General features: G+C 47.6%; 1 protein-coding gene across 1 annotated transcript in view; it reads right to left on the reverse strand.

Annotated features, from left to right (window-relative positions):
- Nucleotides 1-19,889, reverse strand: part of LOC135827218 (uncharacterized) — a 36,615-nt gene that overhangs the window by 10,973 nt on the left and 5,753 nt on the right. Inside the window, exons 3-4 of the mRNA XM_065339747.1 lie at nucleotides 18,105-18,374; nucleotides 4,998-5,069 (exon numbers count right to left, since the gene is read on the reverse strand). Coding sequence (XP_065195819.1) covers nucleotides 4,998-5,069; nucleotides 18,105-18,374 — 342 coding nt within the window. The remainder of the gene's footprint in view (nucleotides 1-4,997; nucleotides 5,070-18,104; nucleotides 18,375-19,889) is intronic.

Consider the following 19,889-nt stretch of genomic DNA (forward strand, 5'->3'; position numbering starts at 1 on the left):
GCTGATGTGATGAAGCATTTTGGCAAAACTGTGACACAGGTCAAGTATCTCTAGGTGCCATGATATTTTCGGGATGATCAGCCAGAGTTTCTGGTGACCGACAAGGTGGGTTTCATGCACCAGTTTTAACCCTTTATTGGCCGATTAAAATACAAACAAGCCCACGCAATCCTGTACCTAAATTGGACGTAACTTTAGTTTGCATTGGTCAAATTCCACGATCTTGGGCATCCTGGAAAGGCCTTGGCGAGAGGAGCGCAATGAGCACAAACTCAACTCCATGGGATGCACTGGCCCAGCGCTGCATATTGTAAGGCCGGGGTCGAAACAGGTGTACGTGTTGTTGATTAGCTTTGCTGCGTAGGTCCTGCATTTATGTGGGGCAGCTTTCATTTGAGACCAGGACAAAAACTTGTCCACAACATCTAGTTTATTTTGTGTGCCATGGGTTCTGTTACTAAAAACGGCTAAATCATCTTCGAAACCAGTGTTAGAAGCAGTGATATCCGTCTGCTTGAAATTGTATGAAAGTGCTTGTAGGGGTTTTGCCTGGAGGGCATCGAGGAGAACTTGGAAGGTGATATTGAACCGTACTGGGGACAGTGGGCATCCCTGAAACACACCGATACTGTACCGGAACGTCCGGGTCTGGGGCTTTCGTACGGAAGCAGTGAGATGCTCGTAGTGAGAAAATACAAGTCTTCTAATATTCAGTGGGATATGGTACCGATGCAATGCCGCTTGAATTAAATTGTGCTTTACTGATCCGAACGCGTTCTTTAGGTCTATCCACACAATCGCTATGGAGCGCTTGTTCCTCTTCGAGTCTTTCATGGCTTCGCTACACAGAGTAGCATGTTCCACACAGCCCGACATTCCTGGCAGGAAACCTTTTTGTGTCATGCCATCAAAATACTCATTCACCAACATATGGCGAGTTAGTATCTTGGACAGCATGGCAAAGAAGATCTTACCATCGCAGTTGGAGAGAGGGATTGGTCGGAACTTTGCTGGATCTGACAAACGGTCACTTTTAGCAATAAGTGTAACGGAGGCGCACTGCCAAGATCGAGGGATAACACCAGTCTTCCAAACTGTTTCGAAGATGCTGAAAAGGATATTGTGCAGGCATTTGCATCGCTTCCAGATAATGTACGGAATGCCATTTGAACCAGGAGCTGACTTGTTCCTGCATTTTCTTAGGGTATTTTGAAACAGGGTCCATGTTGGACTCCTGTCAGTTAACGGAGTGGACGGTTTGCTTGTGGCTGGAGAAAAATCCGGCAGGGAGAAAGTTTGACCACGTTCCGGGTCTTCATACAACTTGGAGACTGAGTAATCAAAACAAGTCTGTTCTGAGAATTCAGGATTGACGGGCGTTCCTTTCCGAGATAGCCGTTTGGCAAACTTATGGAGGTCTCGGAGGAAGGCTGAGTGTTGCTTTTGTGCTTCGCGATCCTGCTCGTGTGTTTTGATGATTTTCCGCAGTTTTCTTGATGTCCTTCTGCACCCGGTTATAATCTTTTCCGAGGATCTCAACCACATGCTCGTCTAATTGGTCCCTGGCTCTGTATTGTTTTCGTAGGCGCGACGCTCCATGTAGAGCTCCGTTAGGCATCTGGATTGGCGTGGTTTGGTCAACTGGCTTTTTGGAACTGCATCAAAGGTGGTGTAGTCAGTGAAGTCAGTCTTAGGAAAGACGTTAGTTAACCTAGGGATTCATCAGGGTCAGCATTCTTGATTTTTGGTGGAGGAAATTGGCGTTTAATGTGTTGCTCAAGTTGTTGGTCTGCATTTGCCTAGGCAAGGCTAGACCTTGGCAGGTACAGTTTGTTATTGGGCAGATCCTGATCCGGTTTATCATCACTTGCATGTAAAACTTGCTGGGAGCAATGCTCCATCTTCTCGGCTGTGACAATGTTGCCGTCAGCGCTGTGCTCAGGAGGCGGGCTGACTGGCCTGGCAACATCCGTGTTACCACTTCTATTACTAGGGGTGAGCGGAATGTCAATTTCCTTACTTAGTTAAACCTTACAGGTTTTAAGGTGACGTGCCATGTTAGATTTGAATATGTTTTTCATGCAATGCGGACATGGTTTTTTCCTAGCACAGTCTTTCAAACTGTTTTGGTTGTTGGCTAAGGCGATTTCGGTCTTTGACCATTTGGTGGTGGATCTGATCTACTCACCTCCCGCCGCTTTGGAGCTACATCCGCGCATTGAAGCTACACAGTGGCGGTGTTCCTGCAGATGCGGAAAACTCGGCTTTTTCTTTTTTTTACTAAGGCCACAGCTTCCAATCATGACATGCAAAGCAGCGGTGCAGCATCGCAGGCATGAATCGTGGACGTGGTGACGGGGTCTGATGTGCTCCACCGAACTAGCGTCTCGGCTTCACTGTACAGCAAACGCAGTGAACGAAAACGGGGAGTAAATAATTATCGGGAGGTGGGGGGGGGGGGGGGGGGGGGAGAAGAAGAGAAGAAGGAGAGAGATAGATTGAGAGAGAGAATAAGAGAGAGATTGAAAGTGAGAGAGAGATTAAGAAAGAGAGAGAGAGCTGGGAGATAGAAGAGCACAGTGCTCTTGGTGATGGGAACTGCGAAGGATAGCAGGTTCTGGGACATGTGCATGAGAATCAAAATATTGGTGATGATGGCAGCAGGGTTATAAGGTTAGCAGCTGAACACTAACAAAAGCAGGGAAAGCGTTGGCGAGCAGATTCAAAGGGCATCAGTAGCAAAGAGCCAGTCCTGAGCAAGAAGGGCCACACAGCAATTTCCCACTGATAAGTACCTGTGATACTACCTCTACATACAATGTAATAATGATACCAAATACATGCACAATGTACACTGTACATGTACAAATCACACCAGTATGAAATAATTCACTTTTCTTGATATTTATAATATTTTGAAAGCAGTTTTGGGAACTTCTATCTTCACATATGACTTTGACAGAAATTTATTATCTATTTGACCCATATTGCATGTCTCCCGGGCTATAAAGAGGCAATTTACATGTACGTTGTTATGGTAACCATGGCAGTTTTAGTAAATAGGCCATAACTCTTGAACGGACAACTTTGGCACATTCTGGTTTTCAGGTATCAGTTGCTGGTTGTTATGCCATTCCAAATCCATCAAAAAAATCCTTCCTGGACAGGGTGTCACACTAACTCCTTATTCCTTGGACTTTTGCTGACTTGGCTCCTAGACTATGCTGGAAGATACCAATGACAAGGAAGACGAGTGGTTCCAGGGAGTGTGAAAACGAAAAGCAAAGAGAAATTTTTCAGGTAGCTCATGCCGGAATACTTTTTCCGAAAATTCACCAGTTTGACACCTTTTTTGCAATGCTATGGGTGTCCAGAATGAGAAAATCAATATATGTATTAGGGTACATAATGGGGCACTTTGGAAGGGTTATGGCCCTTCGAAGTAGCCCGAACAAGGCGTTCTCTAAGAAAGAGACAGGTTTGCATTGAGGACAATAAAATGCTTCCAACTTTCATCTGTTGCTTCATATCATCATGTTATCATGTTAGTAATTCCCATAGTATCAGAGCATGTCAGAGTAGCTTTATATGCAAAAGATACACTGGTTGAAAGTACAGGCTTCTGCGTAAGGAGATGAAACTAGTATTCTGAACCCCGATACGACACGGTGCCAGAATGCTTTGAAATTTAAATTTTGCAAAATTGGCCCGAAAATGAAATTTTCTTGCTAGTTGCATCGCACTACATCAGCATCATGCAGTTATGTCAAAATGATGTTAGCTCATTGGACTCGTTTACCCACTGTTTACAGAAATATGCGAAGAAATGATCATCTCTCGTTATTGATTCCAGTGGATTTGCCTAAACAATGTGTGATACTAGTGGTCCTGAATTCCAAAGAAAGAATTGAAATGTACTTATATCATAGTTTAGTACATGTGCAAGCCTGCCAAATTGAAACAAATGAAAAGCGATTTCCTGTTTGTAAAAGTAGGTTTTTCTCTTATTTCCTGACATAAATGCGAGCGTTTGGGCGTGGCTTGCACACTAGCGAAATTTTGGGAGTAACAGCTTGCCCTCATGATGCTTGAAAATTTGAACAAAAATCGGAGAGAAAGTGGTTTTTGACCGCTGATAATTTTCGCAATATAGGCCCTAGCTACCTTAACCCTTTGTGTACGGACTGTACAACTTTCGATCCCCTGGGATCGAAACTTTTCAAAATTGCAATCGATCGTAACTCAGTCATTTCTGGGCTATTCCCAAAAACTAAAATAATATTTTAGTTTTTGGGAATAGCCCAGAAATGACTGAGTATTATGTAGATCGAAGAGAAAACTCCCAGCTGTCCAATGAAACAATCGTTGAAGCGCTCCGATGTGCGGTTCCAGAGTTACGAAGCTCGAAAGTCGAATCGCGGAAAATGTCGCGCAATAGTCGCTCGCGCAGATTTGAATGAGAAATTTCTCCATCAATCTGGGCATGCAGTGACGTAGAAACACGTTCAAAATGGTAAACGGTCGCGTGGTAGTTTGTAATTTTTTTGAAGTAACAGTTTAGTTGTTACGAGCAAGGAGAGCGAAATGGCTGATACAAGACGACTTCTGTCGGAATATTGGCGTTGCAGCTAAGACGCTGAGCTGTAGCGCTGGCGTTTTGACCTTCGTGGTGGCAAGCGTGGGCTCAATCTGTCCCTCTTGCGACGGGCTTTCCAGGAAGCCCAAGATTGAAAAAATCGTCAAAAGGAGACTAAAGTTATGGCCCAGAGAAGTATGGAATTTGAGGTGAGTCGAAATCAAATTCAGTCTGTGTACATTTTTTCCGTACATAAAGGGTTAAAATCAAGCTCCTCGGCTGCTCGAGGAGCAATCTATACTGATTTAAAATCAGTTTGGGTATTTGTAAAGATCCTAGTGATTATCAAGAATCCAGCCCCTGAATATGTTTGCATGCCTTTGTGTGCTTCCGCACACTGGTTCTGCTGTACAGTGCTTACCATCATATCGACAAGAGATATCATCAGCCATTGGTTTGGACTCCATTTGATCATTTTGTCGAGGAAGGCAGGCTAAAACATATGGGCAAACAATAGAAGTAGGTCATTGATCCAATCGTATTTTTTAAGAGAAAAGAAAAAATACTATGTTACGAGTTATGACTAACAGTTCACCAAGACTATAGTTGTATTTTGTATTTTATTATATTTTAAAGGATTTTCCAAAGGCTTTGCGCCTGTCGAGGGGATCTCCTGCAAGAAGAATGAAATGACAACTTTATGTAGAGGGAGCAGTAAATCAAGGATAGGCTAAGGAAATAGATCTAGGCGTACAACATCTGGTAAGTAAGGAGTTGGGGATACCGTCCGTGGAATGCATGTATCGGAGAAAATGCTGATAGAGAGAATGCTGGAATTCAGGAGGCTGGTTATAGAGGTAAAAGAAGGCGGTAGGCAATTCCATAGCATTGCGGCTTTGTTGGAAAAGAGGGAAGAAAAACGCACACCGTGATAATTGATGTTAAGTTTGTTGCGCGCATAGTGAGATGGTCTAAGACCATGATTGAGAAACAGAGGGTACCAGGTTCAAGACCTGCTTGGAAGCGGAAGGATTTTTTCCAGCCAAGCTGTGACCCACAGTTAATTGGGAACCCGTGGCCTGGCACGAGGAAAACATGGATGCAGTGAATGGGATTTTCGGTCTTTGACCACATGCTGGTGAGCTGATCTACTCTCCTCCCACCGCTTAAGGAGCTGCATCTGCGCCTTGATCCTTGAAGGGTGGCGTTCCTACGGATGCGGAAAACTTGGCCTCTATATAGAGAATCCGAGTCTCACGCGAATCGTGAAATTTGTTTTGTTTTTTGTTTGTTTGATATTCTTGGACTTGAAGACAGTGAAAGGTGAAAATGTTGGAGATGTCCGGGAGATGTAACAAGAGCTGATATATGTCTGCGAAAGTGCAACGACTCTAAGTAACAAAGGGCGTTTACCTGGGATTTCTTTTCACATCTACCTACATTGACTTTTTTTACGTAGCAAATACTTCCTAGCTACTTTGGCTTGTAAAATATTTAAACGCTCCAGCTCAGCTTTGGTGATGGCACAGGTCCAGGCCAAGGTGACGTGTTCCAGGGCGGGTCGGACAAACCTTTATATAAAAGTAGAAAGGCTGTGGAGGCAAGATGCCGTCCCATGAAGCATAGCAGATTAACACGACGTTCGAAGGTTTTAAGGATGGTCTGAAGGTGGATGGTGTTGGACTGGTCGGGTGTTAAATACACTCCAAGATGCTTCGCAGCTTCAACGATGGTGATAGGTTGGGAAGAGAGCCGGATAGGGTGGTCGTTACTGTAGTTACGGATCTGAGTCGTTTTGGCTGGTGAGAACTCTCCACCGACGTTGCTGGCCTATAGCTGGTAGGCATAAATGTCGCTCCCTACACGAGATTGAGTCTACTGCAGGGAATTCTTGTTATCATGTACATATAGGAGGGTGACATCGTCAGCAAAGAAGCATGGGGTGCAGTAGGTGATTGATGAGGGCAGGGAATTAACAAATAATAAGAAGATGGTTGGCGCAAGATGCAATCCCTGCGGAATTCCACGGGTGAGGACCTTGGCTTCGGAATACTGTCCTTCCAACCTTACAGACAGCTTCCGCTAAGATAAGAAGCTTTGGAGGCAGGCGACTGCTGGCCTATCAACAATTCCTTCAATGCATTTAGCAATGCTTGATCAATAGGTTTCTTAAAGTCGAGAAAAACACAGTCTAACTTAAGCTTCTTGTCATTGCACTCAGCCATTTGATGTGTCAGCAAGAGCAATTGATCCTCTTGTCATTGCACTCAGCCATTTGATGTGTCAGCAAGAGCAATTGATCCTCAGTAAATCGGTTTCTGACAAAACCGAATTGGGCGCTGCTGATATAATGAATCTCATGTACGAAATCACGTAGATCATCCGCCAAGATCCGTTCAAATAATCGAGGCACGATTTTGAGCAGGGAAATCGGCCTGTAGTTGCTGGGGTCCGATTGCTCTCCCTTGCCCTTGTACAGTGGTGCAACTGTAGCCAGTTTCCAATCCTGTGGGAAACAACCGTCATCTAGGCTCTTGTTGAAGACGTACACCAGTGATTGACAGAGCTGATCAGTATGATGGCGCAGAACAGGGACAAGTTCTGGGTCAGCAGTAGCTTTCCTCGTGGAGAGCTATTTCATGCCCTACACACCTGGCTTGTGCTGATAGGAGTGAAGCTGAACTTCTCGGCTAGTGGCAAGGGTTCGGTATTCGGAGAGCAATGTGGATGTATGCTGGATGAGGTACACTGTGCTGAGAAGTGGGAACTGAGCATTTCTACCTTTTCCGCAGGGGTTTCAGCGGTTGCATTATTCATATGAAGATTGGGGATTCGGGAACGAACATTGTTAATCTGGCAGAGTGTTTTCGCTTTTTCCACTAGTGGTAAGTGCCCCGACGAGTGTCTTCAAGATCATCAGCCCGTCTTTGGTGTTGGTTTTCTCTGGCTTTACGCAGCTCAAGTCGGTAGGAGTTACGGGCTAGTTTGTATGCTAAGTGGCAAACCGGATCCTGGGGATGCTTCAGAAACTGTCGATATAGTCTATTCTGCCTTGATCTCAGCTTCTGTAGATCGGCATCGGGTTTTTGTTCTCATGCCTGGTAGTAATAATCCACCATATCATGCACTTGTCGAACAGAGCCATAACATGGTTGTGCCAAACAGTCCAAACGTAGTCGATATGCACATCACCCTGGATTCTTTCAAGTGGAGGATATCTCAGAAGTAGTGTGGTGAACAAGGAGTGGCTAATGCACCGCATATCCCGGATCCACTTGCTTTCCTTACTACTGGTGACTAGCTCACGTGATGTGGGTACAGAGAGATGGACGTGATGACCAGACAGTGATCAGCAACAGGTGGATGGGAGGTCTCGCCGATTGGTTCCAGTCAGGTCAAGGAGTGAATTCGAGGTTGGTGTGGGCCTTGTACCATGTTCAGTATTCACTACACAGAGGTCGTAGGTGGTAAAGAGTGTGAGAAGGGCTCGTCCGGCTGTATCGGATAGTCTGAAGGTTTCCAGTGGGAATGACGTGCATTGAAATCTCCAGCTAAAATACATTTTCTATCAGCGATAATCATGAGTAGGCGTTCTAAGCATTGGGTGAACATGGGCACTGGATGCCTAGGCGGACGATATATTCCAACTATCTATATACATTGGGAGGGAATGGGCATGAAGTTTCAGCATGAGCATTTCACAATAATGTTCCTCCAGGGAGGGAATGCGCTCACATTGGATATTATGTCTAGCCAGTACCGCGACTCCACCTCCACCCAGCAGGGACCAGGGCACGTTACAAGAGCACCTGTCCCTGTGGTATATCTTGTAGCCGGGAAAGACAAGACCGGCATCAGGCATTGTATCATTTAACCAGCTTTCTTTTTGCACAATATTTCCACATCATTCTCTTCTAGGAGAGCTGTGATGTCGGCTTGTTTGTGCCAAATACTCCGGCAGTTAACATTTCCAACTACACTCATACCTCGGTTATCCGGACCCCGAAGTTACGGGCACTTCGGTCTACCGGGCACTATTTGGGCGAGTTTCAGGGGAAATATTACTACTCTTTTGTCACTTTTCGTAGAAATATTGACGTCATATGCCATATCGATGGCCTTTTCCCCATCAAGATGTATATGATTCGGAGTTACGGACATTTCAAAGTTACGGGCAGTGCAAGGTCCCGGACTGCCCGGATAAACGAGGTATTAGTGTACAAGACACGGGCTATTAGCAAGGTTCAGGAGAGGATTGCTCACCAACGCCTACACCCACATTGAGCCCCACTTACCGGTCGACCAATCTGGATTTCGATATAAGGATAGTACTGAACTACAGCTCTCCCGCCTAGTGCATGAGATTTCCGGCAACCAAGATGTCCGTCAGGCAGTGTCAGCATGCTTCTTTGACTTATCAAAGGCTTTTGACCGAGTCTGGCATGCTGGCCTCCTGGCCAAACTCGAGCACCTTGGTGTCCGTGGCATTGCCCTTACCTGGCTCACAAGCTACCTGACTCGCCGCCGACAACGCGTCAAGGTTGGCTCCGCTTTGTCATCATGGAAATGCATTCCAGCTGGAGTACACCAGGGCTCTGTCCTGGGGCCTCTTCTGTTCCTGGTGTACGCGATCGACCTCCCCCCAGCATTTACAAACTCCCACACCAAATGCAGCCAGTTCGCCGAAGACACTGCACTCATCGCGATGCATTACATGAGAGATTTGTCAGCTGCATTCCTCCAACGTGCAGTGGATGCAGCAGGACGATGGTTGAAGGATTGGCATCTCCTCGTCAACACCACGAAAACCGTCGTCCTTTCCTTCCAACCCCAGCACACCATCCCCATCACGCTCCACTCGACTTGGCTGCAGCAGGTCCACCCACATAAGCACCTTGGTGTTACACTCCAAGATGATATGCGATGGACCTAACACAACATAGAAACCACCAACAAAGCCCAAAAACTACTACATTAACTCCACAAGACACGTGGCACCATGAACGCTTCCACCCTATTGTTAATAATATACTAAGTTATACACGACCTACATCTGACCCGTTCTCCAATATGGCAGCCTTGCCCTCTCCAACACCACACAGCAACAGCGGGACACACTGGAGAGAACTCAACGCCGTGCTATACGCATCTGCCTTTGGATTCCCCTCTTTGCACCAGTTCACCACAGTTCCCTCCTCCATTATGCAAAGCTCCCCACCCTTAGCTCACGACTCCTTGTTAAGCAAGTCCTACTAGCATGGGACATCCACCACCAAACCTCCCCACCACACCTGCAACAACCACATATTGCACCACAACGTCAACACCAACCATGACTTTTGACACGCACACACAAACAGAACTTTTTTAAAAGCTCGCCAGGAGTAAGAAGCAAGTTTTGAAGCTCTGAGTGTCGTGACTACCTCCCCACCCTAGAAGCATAATTAGCTATTCTGACTAGTAATATCTGTCTAGCATGGATGACTCCCCATCGCCAGGCAGCTCAAAGCCCGAGCCACTGTGGAGGTCGATGTCGCCGGCCGAATTGAAGGCCAATACTGTCATATTTGTCGACGGCCTTGCAGGCCAGAAGATAGTAGAAATTGCGGACACCTTCATCGACCAAGGTTATGCTGACGTCGCCTCCGTCCAAATTACCGGATCAGCCTGTAAGGTAACGTTCTGCAGCCAATCTACAACTAAGTCCATTGCAGAACACGGTTTCGTTCTTGGCGAAACACATATTGCTGTCCGCCATTTTCTCTCTTTGCAAGTTCACATCTTTGACGTCCCGATTTGGATCTCCGATGCCGCATCATACATGCACTCACAACATACGGTACGGTGCAAGGCACCATTCGCCACAGCCGTACCCGCACAAAGTCGGGGGCATTTGTCGGAACAGGCGTACGCTTCGCAACTGTTCGCCTGAACAACGGCTGCAGGCAGGTGCCATCATTCGTGCGGACAGCCAAAGGCAATGCCTTCCGCGTGAAGCACGAGGGCCAGGCGCCAACTTTCCGCCTCTGCAACTCAGAAAATCACCTTGCCGGCTCCTGCCCTAAATCGAACAAGCTACAAAACACATGGACCCGCACTTCAACCAACACGCGGCAGAACCAAAACGAAGATAGCTCAACCTTCGGATACAGGACGTAATGTGGGTGTGCGGCGAAATCCTGTTCGTCTTTAACTGCCCAGAACTCCAATACCTCCCCACTCGGATTCTGTTTTCTCTGACGTTGCGCCGTCAGTTTCTTCTGCCGCCGCCTTGAATGTGGCCCCTGATCCCGGGGCGGCAACTCAAACTTCGGCTGCAGGCAGTAATGCGCGTGCGAGGCCAACTCTTGTTCGTCGTCAAACAACCGGGACTCCATTATCTTCCTCCGCGGCCTCTGTTGTCTCCGACGTTGCGCCGTCAGTTTCTTCTGCCGACGCCTTGAGTGTGGCCCCTGATGTACTTGCTTCGGCTGTTTCTCAGGCCGTCGGCCAGGTCCTCCAGCCCCTGATGGAGCGAGTAGAGCAGTTGGAATCTGCTGCAGCCGTCGTGCCGCCTGTCAATTTCAGCTCCGTTCATGCATTGGGCCATCCGCCAGCTGCTCGTCCGTCGCTCTCTGTACCTAATAAACTCCGCGGGCGAATTGAACGCGGCGAGTTTATTGATTTCGACGACCTCCTCCCGGACCAGCTGGGTGTGGAGCCCGATGTGGTCCAGCTAGCTGTGGGGGCTAACCGCTCTGTCCAACTTGTACAGCAGCCAACTCAGGCCCAGCGCCGCCATGTCCATGATGTAGCGGCATGGCTCGAGACGTTTACTGTCTACACGAGAGTAATTGTCGCGGCGGCTCCAGATAGAGCAAATGATTTACTGGCATATCAGGCCCCTATTCTGGATGCAAATAACTCGTATCATGTGGACGCATGGCTAAGTTATGACAGGCGTTTCCGGCACGCCATAGCCTCCCAACGACTGTCGTACGACTGGGCTATCATCGACTCTAATTTGTGGCAGTCATCATTCACCAGCCGTGGTCGCCCGCCAAGTTCGCGCTGTTCTCTGGTGCACCCAGTGACCCAGGCCCGGTGTCCCTTTAGACCAGGGTCTCCATCCGACGGCGCTGGGAGTGGAGGTCCGCCGCAGTCCAGCGCGCCAACCCATCTTGGGAAGCCTATCTGCCGCAACTTCAACAGGGACCAGTGCAACAACTCATTCTGCTATCGTGCCCACGTGTGCCTTCAATGCTGCGGGAAGCACCCAGAAGTCAAATGTGGCAGGGGACAGTCCGCCACCTCAGCGTCTGCTCCGTAAACATTCTGTGGAGACCCCCATCAATGTTAGCCGATTAGCCGGGCTCCTTAACCGTCATTCTGATCACTCCTTCTCTCACTTTGTGTTGCATAGGTTGTGTCACGGTTTCACGATAGGCCATTCTGCTGCTATATCTAGTTGCGTTTGCAAACGCGAACTCGCCTCACTCCTGGGCCACCTCTCGTTCGCTTCCAGAGCAATTCCAGCCGCCTGTACATTCTTACGCCGCCTGTATGACCTCGACAAGGCCATATCTGAGATGTCATCTCACCGAATGCTGCACCTCTCAGCCTCAGCCAAGGGCGACCTGAGCTGGTGGCACCAGGCTCTGTCAACATGGAACGGAAAGTCATTTTTCCTGCTAGAGAAGTGGATGCCCAGCGCTGACCTCCAGTCGCAAACCGACGCAAGTGTCACCATTGGATTTGGAGCCTTCATCAGAGGTCGCTGGTGCAGAGGTGACTTGTCCCCGCAGCAACTGGAACTAGGCATTACCTACAAGGAGCTCTTCACCATTGTCGTGGCCTGCGCCACATGAGGGATCGAGTGGCTGCGTGTGGAGTTTCAGTGGGACAACCAAGCCGTCGTGGAGTGCCTGAAGACGGGCACAAGCCGGTCTCCTGCAGTCATGGCACTCATCCGCACCCTGTACTCAATCTGTGTGAAGCACAATTTCCTGATCCGAGCATCGCACCTGCCAGGAATTTCCAATACCATCGCTGATGCCCTGTCCCGGAACAAGATGGATGCCTTCAGGACCTTTGCTCCTACAGCTGCGGAGCGGCCTGACACCATGGTGCAGCTGATCACTGAGTAAGTGCAAAGACATTCACTAAGGAAACAGATAGCGTTCCCTGTCGATCCTACTCCACAATATCAGTCTGACTTTATGCCTCTAGAACAACGCTCTTGTGCAATACATGCTTACCATCTATATTGGCTGTTATCACCCGCTATCTCCTCTGGCCCTAATGGGAATGTCGGCATGGGCACTCCTCCGTAACTGGCCTCTCGCGCACTACTATTAAACTCGCATGGGTCATAAACCGCTGCTGCTCAACGCAGGCCGACCCACCAACTCGCATGGGTCACAAACCGCTCCTGCTCAGTGCAGGCCGACCCACTTGGTCATATACAGCTCCTGCCCTCGGTAGGCCGACCACACGATTCGTTAACGCGCACTCAATTGAGGCCAGCTACTCTGCCCGACATTCCCATTCTTCCAAACTCACTCTTGTGTTTTTTGGTGTGTCGCGTCCTGCACGCGTGTGTGTCTACTCTATACTCTAGCATGGGGAGTAGAATGTTAAATGTTCGGTTAACGTAGGAATTAACCGTTGTTAACAGTCACGTACCATTGCTTCGCTGTTGGCCTTTATAACGGGTTGCATAACCCACCTTGCGTGTGTGCACAATCTTGCTCTCTCTACATGCTGCTGTGTATCATAGACCACATGCCCACGCTCTGAGCATGCACAGATTTCCTGTGCGCACAACAGAGCTTGCTGTCTTTCCAGTTTCCTTGCCTGTAGTCAGCTTTCAAATTCTGACCCACCCTCCTCATCCCATTTCTTACTCTTACACTCCATTCCACATATTTTGAAACACACGGATGCGGGCACTCCTCCGTAACTGGCCTCTCGCGCACTACTATTAAACTCGCATGGGTCATAAACCGCTCCTGCTCAACGCAGGCCGACCCACCAATTTGCATGGGTCACAAACCGCTCCTGCTCAGCGCAGGCCGACCCACTTGGTCATATACAGCTCCTGCCCTCGGTAGGCCGACCACTGGATTCGTTAACGCGCACTCAATTCAGGCCAGCTACTCTGCCCGACATTCCCATTCTTCCAAACTCACTCTTGTGTTTTTTGGTGTGTCGCGTCCTGCACGCGTGTGTGTCTACTCTAAACTCTAGCATGGGGAGTAGAATGTTAATTATTATTATTAGAAAGGAAAAGGACATTATGGAAACGAGTTAAGAGTAACTCTCCACCACTGTAACTAGATGCTATATACAGTCAGAAAGTGCAACAACTAGGCACAAAACTGACAGAGTACTGAGACATTCGACGTCCTGACACCAAGCTTCAACACATCTCCGTAGCGCTAACCGACAGCCTTCCAACTTGGAAGGTTCAAGGTTATGGAAATACCAAAGAGGGGAAGGCAAGCGCCACGAAAACGAGTAAAAGCTATAGTCCCAACGAAACAAAGAATGTCGATTGTTACTGGACGATGACGAGACCAGTATGATATTTGACAAAGCGGTCTAACTACGATTCGAAGCAGCAAAGCAGTACACCACCCAACTTGGGTGGGTCCTAAATATCAAAGATAAGTACAGAAATGGGAAGCTTTGCGAAAACAAATTGTACAAGCCGAAATCTAAACTCCTACAGTAAGTTACTCCTCATGCATGACATTGTGATGGACTAGTTGACTACAAAACTAGTTGTTTCACACGGCATACGTTTCGCCGTATGGTTCGTGATGGCTCATCAGGTGTGCAATTTGAAACTCTGATGTTGAGCCATAAATAGATGTGGAAAGGAAAAGGACATATGGATACGAGTTAAGAGTAACTCTCCATCACTGCAACTGGATACTATATACAGTCAGAAAGTGCAATAACTAGGCACAAAACTGACAAGAGTACTGAGACATTCGACGTGCTGACACCTAGCTTCAACACATCTCCGTAGTGCAAACCGACAGCCTTCCAACTTGGAAGGTTCAAGGTTATGGAAATACCAAAGAGGGGAAGGCAAGCGCCACGAAAACGAGCAAAAGCTATAGTCCCAACGAAACAAAGAATGTCGATTGTTACTGGACGATGACGAGACCAGTATGATATTTGACAAAGCGGTCTAGCTACAATTCGAAGCAGCAAAGCAGCACACCACCCAACTTGGGTGGGTCATAAATATCAAAGATAAGTAAAGAAAGGGGAAGCTTTGCGAAAACGAATTGTACAAGCCGAAAGTCAAACTCCTACAGTACTCCTCATGCATGACATTGGGATAGACTCGTTGACCACAAAACTAGTTGTTTCACACGACGAACGTTTCGCCGTATGGATCGTGACGGCTCATCAGGTGTGCAATTTGAAACTCGCTTGCTGTATTCTACTATGTATGTTGCTTTCGTAGATATGTCAAAAGCATTTGATAAGGTGAAGCACCAAACCCTTATTCAGGACCTATTCGAGGTCGGAATCGGTGGAACGGTGCTGCAATGGCTTGCAGACTACCTCTCAGATCGGACACAGTATGTCAAAGTCGGTCAGGTACAGAGCTCATCATACACCAGCTTCTCCGGAGAACTACAGGGTTCAGTTCTCGGGCCCCTGTTGTTTGTTCTCTACGTCCGTGACATTGCAAAAGAGCTGTCACCTTACAACGTTGCGACCCTGCAGTTTGCGGACGATATCTCAATTAGATCCAGCAGCATGAGCACAGATGAGGTGTCCCAAAATCTCTCAAGTGCTGTCCAGCACCTTGCCGACTGGCTTAGGAACCGCGGTCTCATCTTGAATGAAACGAAGACACAGATCATGTCGATATCGCCAGTATGATCTCAAACATTTGACTTGCAAGTGCATTGTAATGGACTGCCTCTGCCAACTGTGCGCTCTGCGAAATATTTAGGTCTCCACCTTGATGCGGACATGCGCTGGAACACCATGCTCGACCATGTCGCACGGGGCGTCGCGTCGAAAGTTGGCGTGCTCAGACGATACGCTACGTTCCTGCCTTTTCAATGTCGCATAGCCTATTTTCGTTCTTTCATTTTATCATACTTAATGTATGCTGCTTCTGCTTACTTACCATTTCTCACGGCGTATCAAAGTAGACGGCTTAATGGGCTCTTCAAGCGTGCTGTATGCACAGTCTGTCGGGTACCTCCCGGGACACCCACAAGCAATATTGTTACACACATGAACATCCAAACATTGACCACATACGCCAACATGCACCTTCTGGTTTTTATCTGGCGTTGTCTCCATGACTCCTCTAACATCAGCATGTTGTTCGCTAACTTTTTCAGCCGCAGTAATTCCGCTCAAACTCATGGTGGGCACAGCAATTTACTGATTGTCCCAGCCAGCCGAACTGCATATCTTGCCAAACGTGTTACCTATGCTGGGACAATCTTATGGAACCAGCTACCCGCTGCGGTCAGGCAAGAAAGAAAACGCAATCGCTTTAAGTCAATGGCTCTTGCCTTTTTGCTTACCAGATAAATAAGCCTTTTTGCAAATGCTGTATGCACTGCTCTATACGTTATTTTCTCCCTATGCAAGTCGCAACTCCTGTTTTGAGTTGTTGTTCTTCTCTCTTTTTCTTTCCCTACTAGTTGCTGTTACACTCACTGATCCTTATGCACAGATATACAGCATTCCCTCACTAGTGGGACCATTGTTATTAGGCTAGGGCCTGTTTTGGACTTCCCACTCTAAATAAAGAATACAAACAAACAAACCAACAACATGTTCCGAACAAATAATTAGGACATTGGCTCTGCTTGGTCTGGTGCTGGGCAGGTGATATCTGGGTGGCAGTGCTGACGAACCTGTTTCTGCAAGTACTTTGTACGTTGCGGTGAGATTCCAGCTGTCTCGAGCGTCACTGGCAGATGATCAGATGCCAGGCAGTAATACACTTTGATAAAGGTCACGGGCCACGTTAGCTTCTTCAATATGAGCTTTGAGTGTGTCAGTGTGCTTAAAAGCGAGTTTTTGCCGTTCTTGCCCTTACGATCTGAGACTGCAGATCGAAACATACACCGCGCACATCTTCTTTTGGTCTCATAATTATCACATCACTGCACTCACTGCTCCATATTTTCAGGAATGTCGTGAATGCTGCTGTTCCTCCAGCCTTGATGATTATATTCAGTATGCACATGCCTCTTGGTAGTAGCACATGGCACTGGCAGGTTAGTAGGAGCGGGCCTCTGGGGGCAGCAGGCAGGGGAAGTCCATTGATGTCGCCATAGTGGTGGATGAACTGCCTGATGTAAAGACACTTCATCTGCAGGCAGTGCAATCCAGGGCAAAGAACCCTCATGTCACGTGTGTGCTGATGGGGAGCAACTGCATGCTCATAGACATCCGCCTTTAGCTTCCACTCCTTTACATAATGTGCATACATGAAAACAGTCTGGCACACTTCGTCACCATCCACTTCATAGCAATAAGTGGATCGGAACCTTTCTCCGCGCTGCATCCGATGTGCAATGCTTCCATGGTGAGAAGTAACTGCACCGCGTCGTCTAAACACATCGAGCTTTCCAGCGACGTAACAGTACAGCTCTGTGTTCGTCATTGCGAGCGCTGTGTTGCGTGCAGTGAGTAGAGTATCCGGTGACACGTTCTTGAAACAGTTGTCACCGGCACAACTGCAGCCCTTGTCCACTCGCACCTCTTCAACAGTACTGGGCGCCGCCTGGGCACGGGATTTCTTAGGTTGGTTCTGTCCGCCGGCGGCGATGGCTTGTGCTGGCTGTAGCGCAAGCGCGATTGGCAGGGTCACGAGCGGAGAGGCGTCGGTCGATTCGTCATCGCTCTAGTCGTCAGAATCTTGACCACCCGAAGAACGATCTCTCGTCATTTAGCAGTGCTGACGACTCCGCTGCCGAGAATTCGACAACAATTTGTGCCTACAAGCGCCTTCGTCCTCCTTCAGCCATGACTGTCACCTGCGATGATGAGAAAATCGAGACGTGCTGACGTTTTCATCATTTTCTTCGAAAAATTACACAGCACCGAAGGGTGGTTTTAGCAGATCGCAGGCCATATATCAACCATGCTGCTCAAATCAATCTGCTCGTGCACGAGCCACGTTCACCCGTACATCTAGTTTGATCACTGCTAGCCATGAACCTCCTGCATCATACTAATCTTACTATAATTATTCAATTCAAAGATTTGAAACAACAACAGCCCGGATCCTGCATTTCGACTTCGTGCTCTCTTTTCTTTTGTTTGGTGTGCGTGGACGCAATGATTCGTGTGATGGTGTTTCCTGATGTTGAGGTTTCTGCTCTGCCAGTTGCCGTTCTCCAACTCTGTCACAATCCAATGCCTCAAATGCAATGCATTTATTCTATTTACGGCTCGTAAAGGGTTTTATAACCACGTTATGAGCTCTTCTATGAGCTTGTACGTGTAAAGAAAGAAGTCTCTGTTCTAAACAGAATGAAGGTAGACTTACGTATCTCGCACACTACGCGTAAACGGAGGGACAGGTCTACTGGGACACCATATGTAGTCAACGCCTTGTTATTCTTGTCAGGTAATCCTCTCCACGCCACTCTGTTATGGTCTGTCAAGCCAATTGAGCACCCATCGTGGAACGACGCTTCAGAGAGAATTGTGCCATTGTGACTGCTACACAGTGCTCTTGCTGAAGTGTAATTGAATAGCCTCTCAGTTATTCTTGTGATAATGTTTGGTGGCCTGCAAATTCTTATGCCGGTCAGCCCTTCAGTCATTAAAAAGAGATAAGGTACAAACACAGACCATGAGAACAAAAACCATGTGTGCAAGGATCCTGCAAAAACCACCTGGGTGTGCGTCTGTGTGTCGGTAGAGGGGGGGGGGGGGGGGAGGGAGGGGGGGCATGGCTGATCACACGTGCGATCATACATGTGTGTGAATTCAGTGGATTGCGGGAGGGGGCTTCGGGGTTGGTCAATTCACATCTAAACTAACATAGTGAATAATGGAGTGTCATCAGGTACATTGAAAATCAACATACTTTTGTGAGTCGACCTTCTTTCCAGCATCTCTTTTCACCGAGAACGAAGCAAAGGTGGCCGAATGAAATCTAGAGGGAGAGAGTCATCCTCTCCACTTTACCATCACGATACTGGCATAAATACGAAACGAAACAACCAAAAACATCCACAAGAGAACTGTACGCCCATCGCCGCGTTGACTTTGGTCTGACAAGTTTCTATTACCATCAAAATACACCAGGAGCACTCGAAAAATCAGCTAGAGACGGACCTTTGAAGCTCTCTATTCCTTTTCCAAGTCACGAAAGTCGTCTCTCGACTTTCAAACCGGGAACAAAACACACATGTATGTATGTTCCTTTTCCGCTGTACTACGAGCGCAGGTAAAGTTCACCAAAATCCGCAGAGCAGCATCCATTCCGGCCAAACAGCTAAAATGCAAGTAAACCAGCAGTGCCATAGTACATGATGACATCAGTCCAGTCATGCAGTAAAATTAATATTCAATTTCAACAATTTTAGTCAATATCAGTGTTTCTGCTGATTGTGAAAGGCTCAGGAATACAGGATCAATTCCTTTTGCTTTGCACCTGACTTAAAAGTTGGGCTTGCACACCATGACACCAGGCATGCGCTATCATCTCACACATTTGTTCTGTGCTGGTACACTCAGGGTTTACGGGATCGATTCAGCGCTTGTTACAATAACGGACATTTTCATATCAACTCCACCCAACAGCCTCCCCCCCCCCCTTCACAATTTGAAAACGCTTCCCGCTTTCTTTTTGTGCGCCTGACGAAAAGCAGAGTGCCACACCGCGCGCACAGCGTAGGATGTTGGAGCCTTCTTGAGGCAAAGTACCAAACCTCAAGGCCACATGATCTGGACCTGATGGTGAGCCGCATTGGGATTACACGAGAGACTCGAATCAGCAAGGATCCCTCTCCTTTCTTCTTTGAAAACCACCAGTTCGGCGCAACTCTACAAAACAGGATTGCTCTACTTTGGGGCAAAAGCTACTGGTTGGTTTAATCTGATCACAGCTCATGTACTAGCTAGCTGTGCAGTAAAACCTGGTTTTAAATGACCACCCCATGGGGCAAACAAAACCGGTCATTAAAGCCAGGTGGTCTTTAGAACCAGGTCCCACAGCGTCTGTGTAGAACTGTTGGTGCATGGAAAAGCGGTTGTGAAGAGCACATCGTCGCTAAACCAAGAGGTCGCTTACACCAGGTTTTCCAGTAAAGAAAGTAATTTA

This window comes from Sycon ciliatum, chromosome 11 (genome assembly GCF_964019385.1).
Source record: "Sycon ciliatum chromosome 11, ocSycCili1.1, whole genome shotgun sequence".
NCBI classification, from domain to species: domain Eukaryota; kingdom Metazoa; phylum Porifera; class Calcarea; order Leucosolenida; family Sycettidae; genus Sycon; species Sycon ciliatum.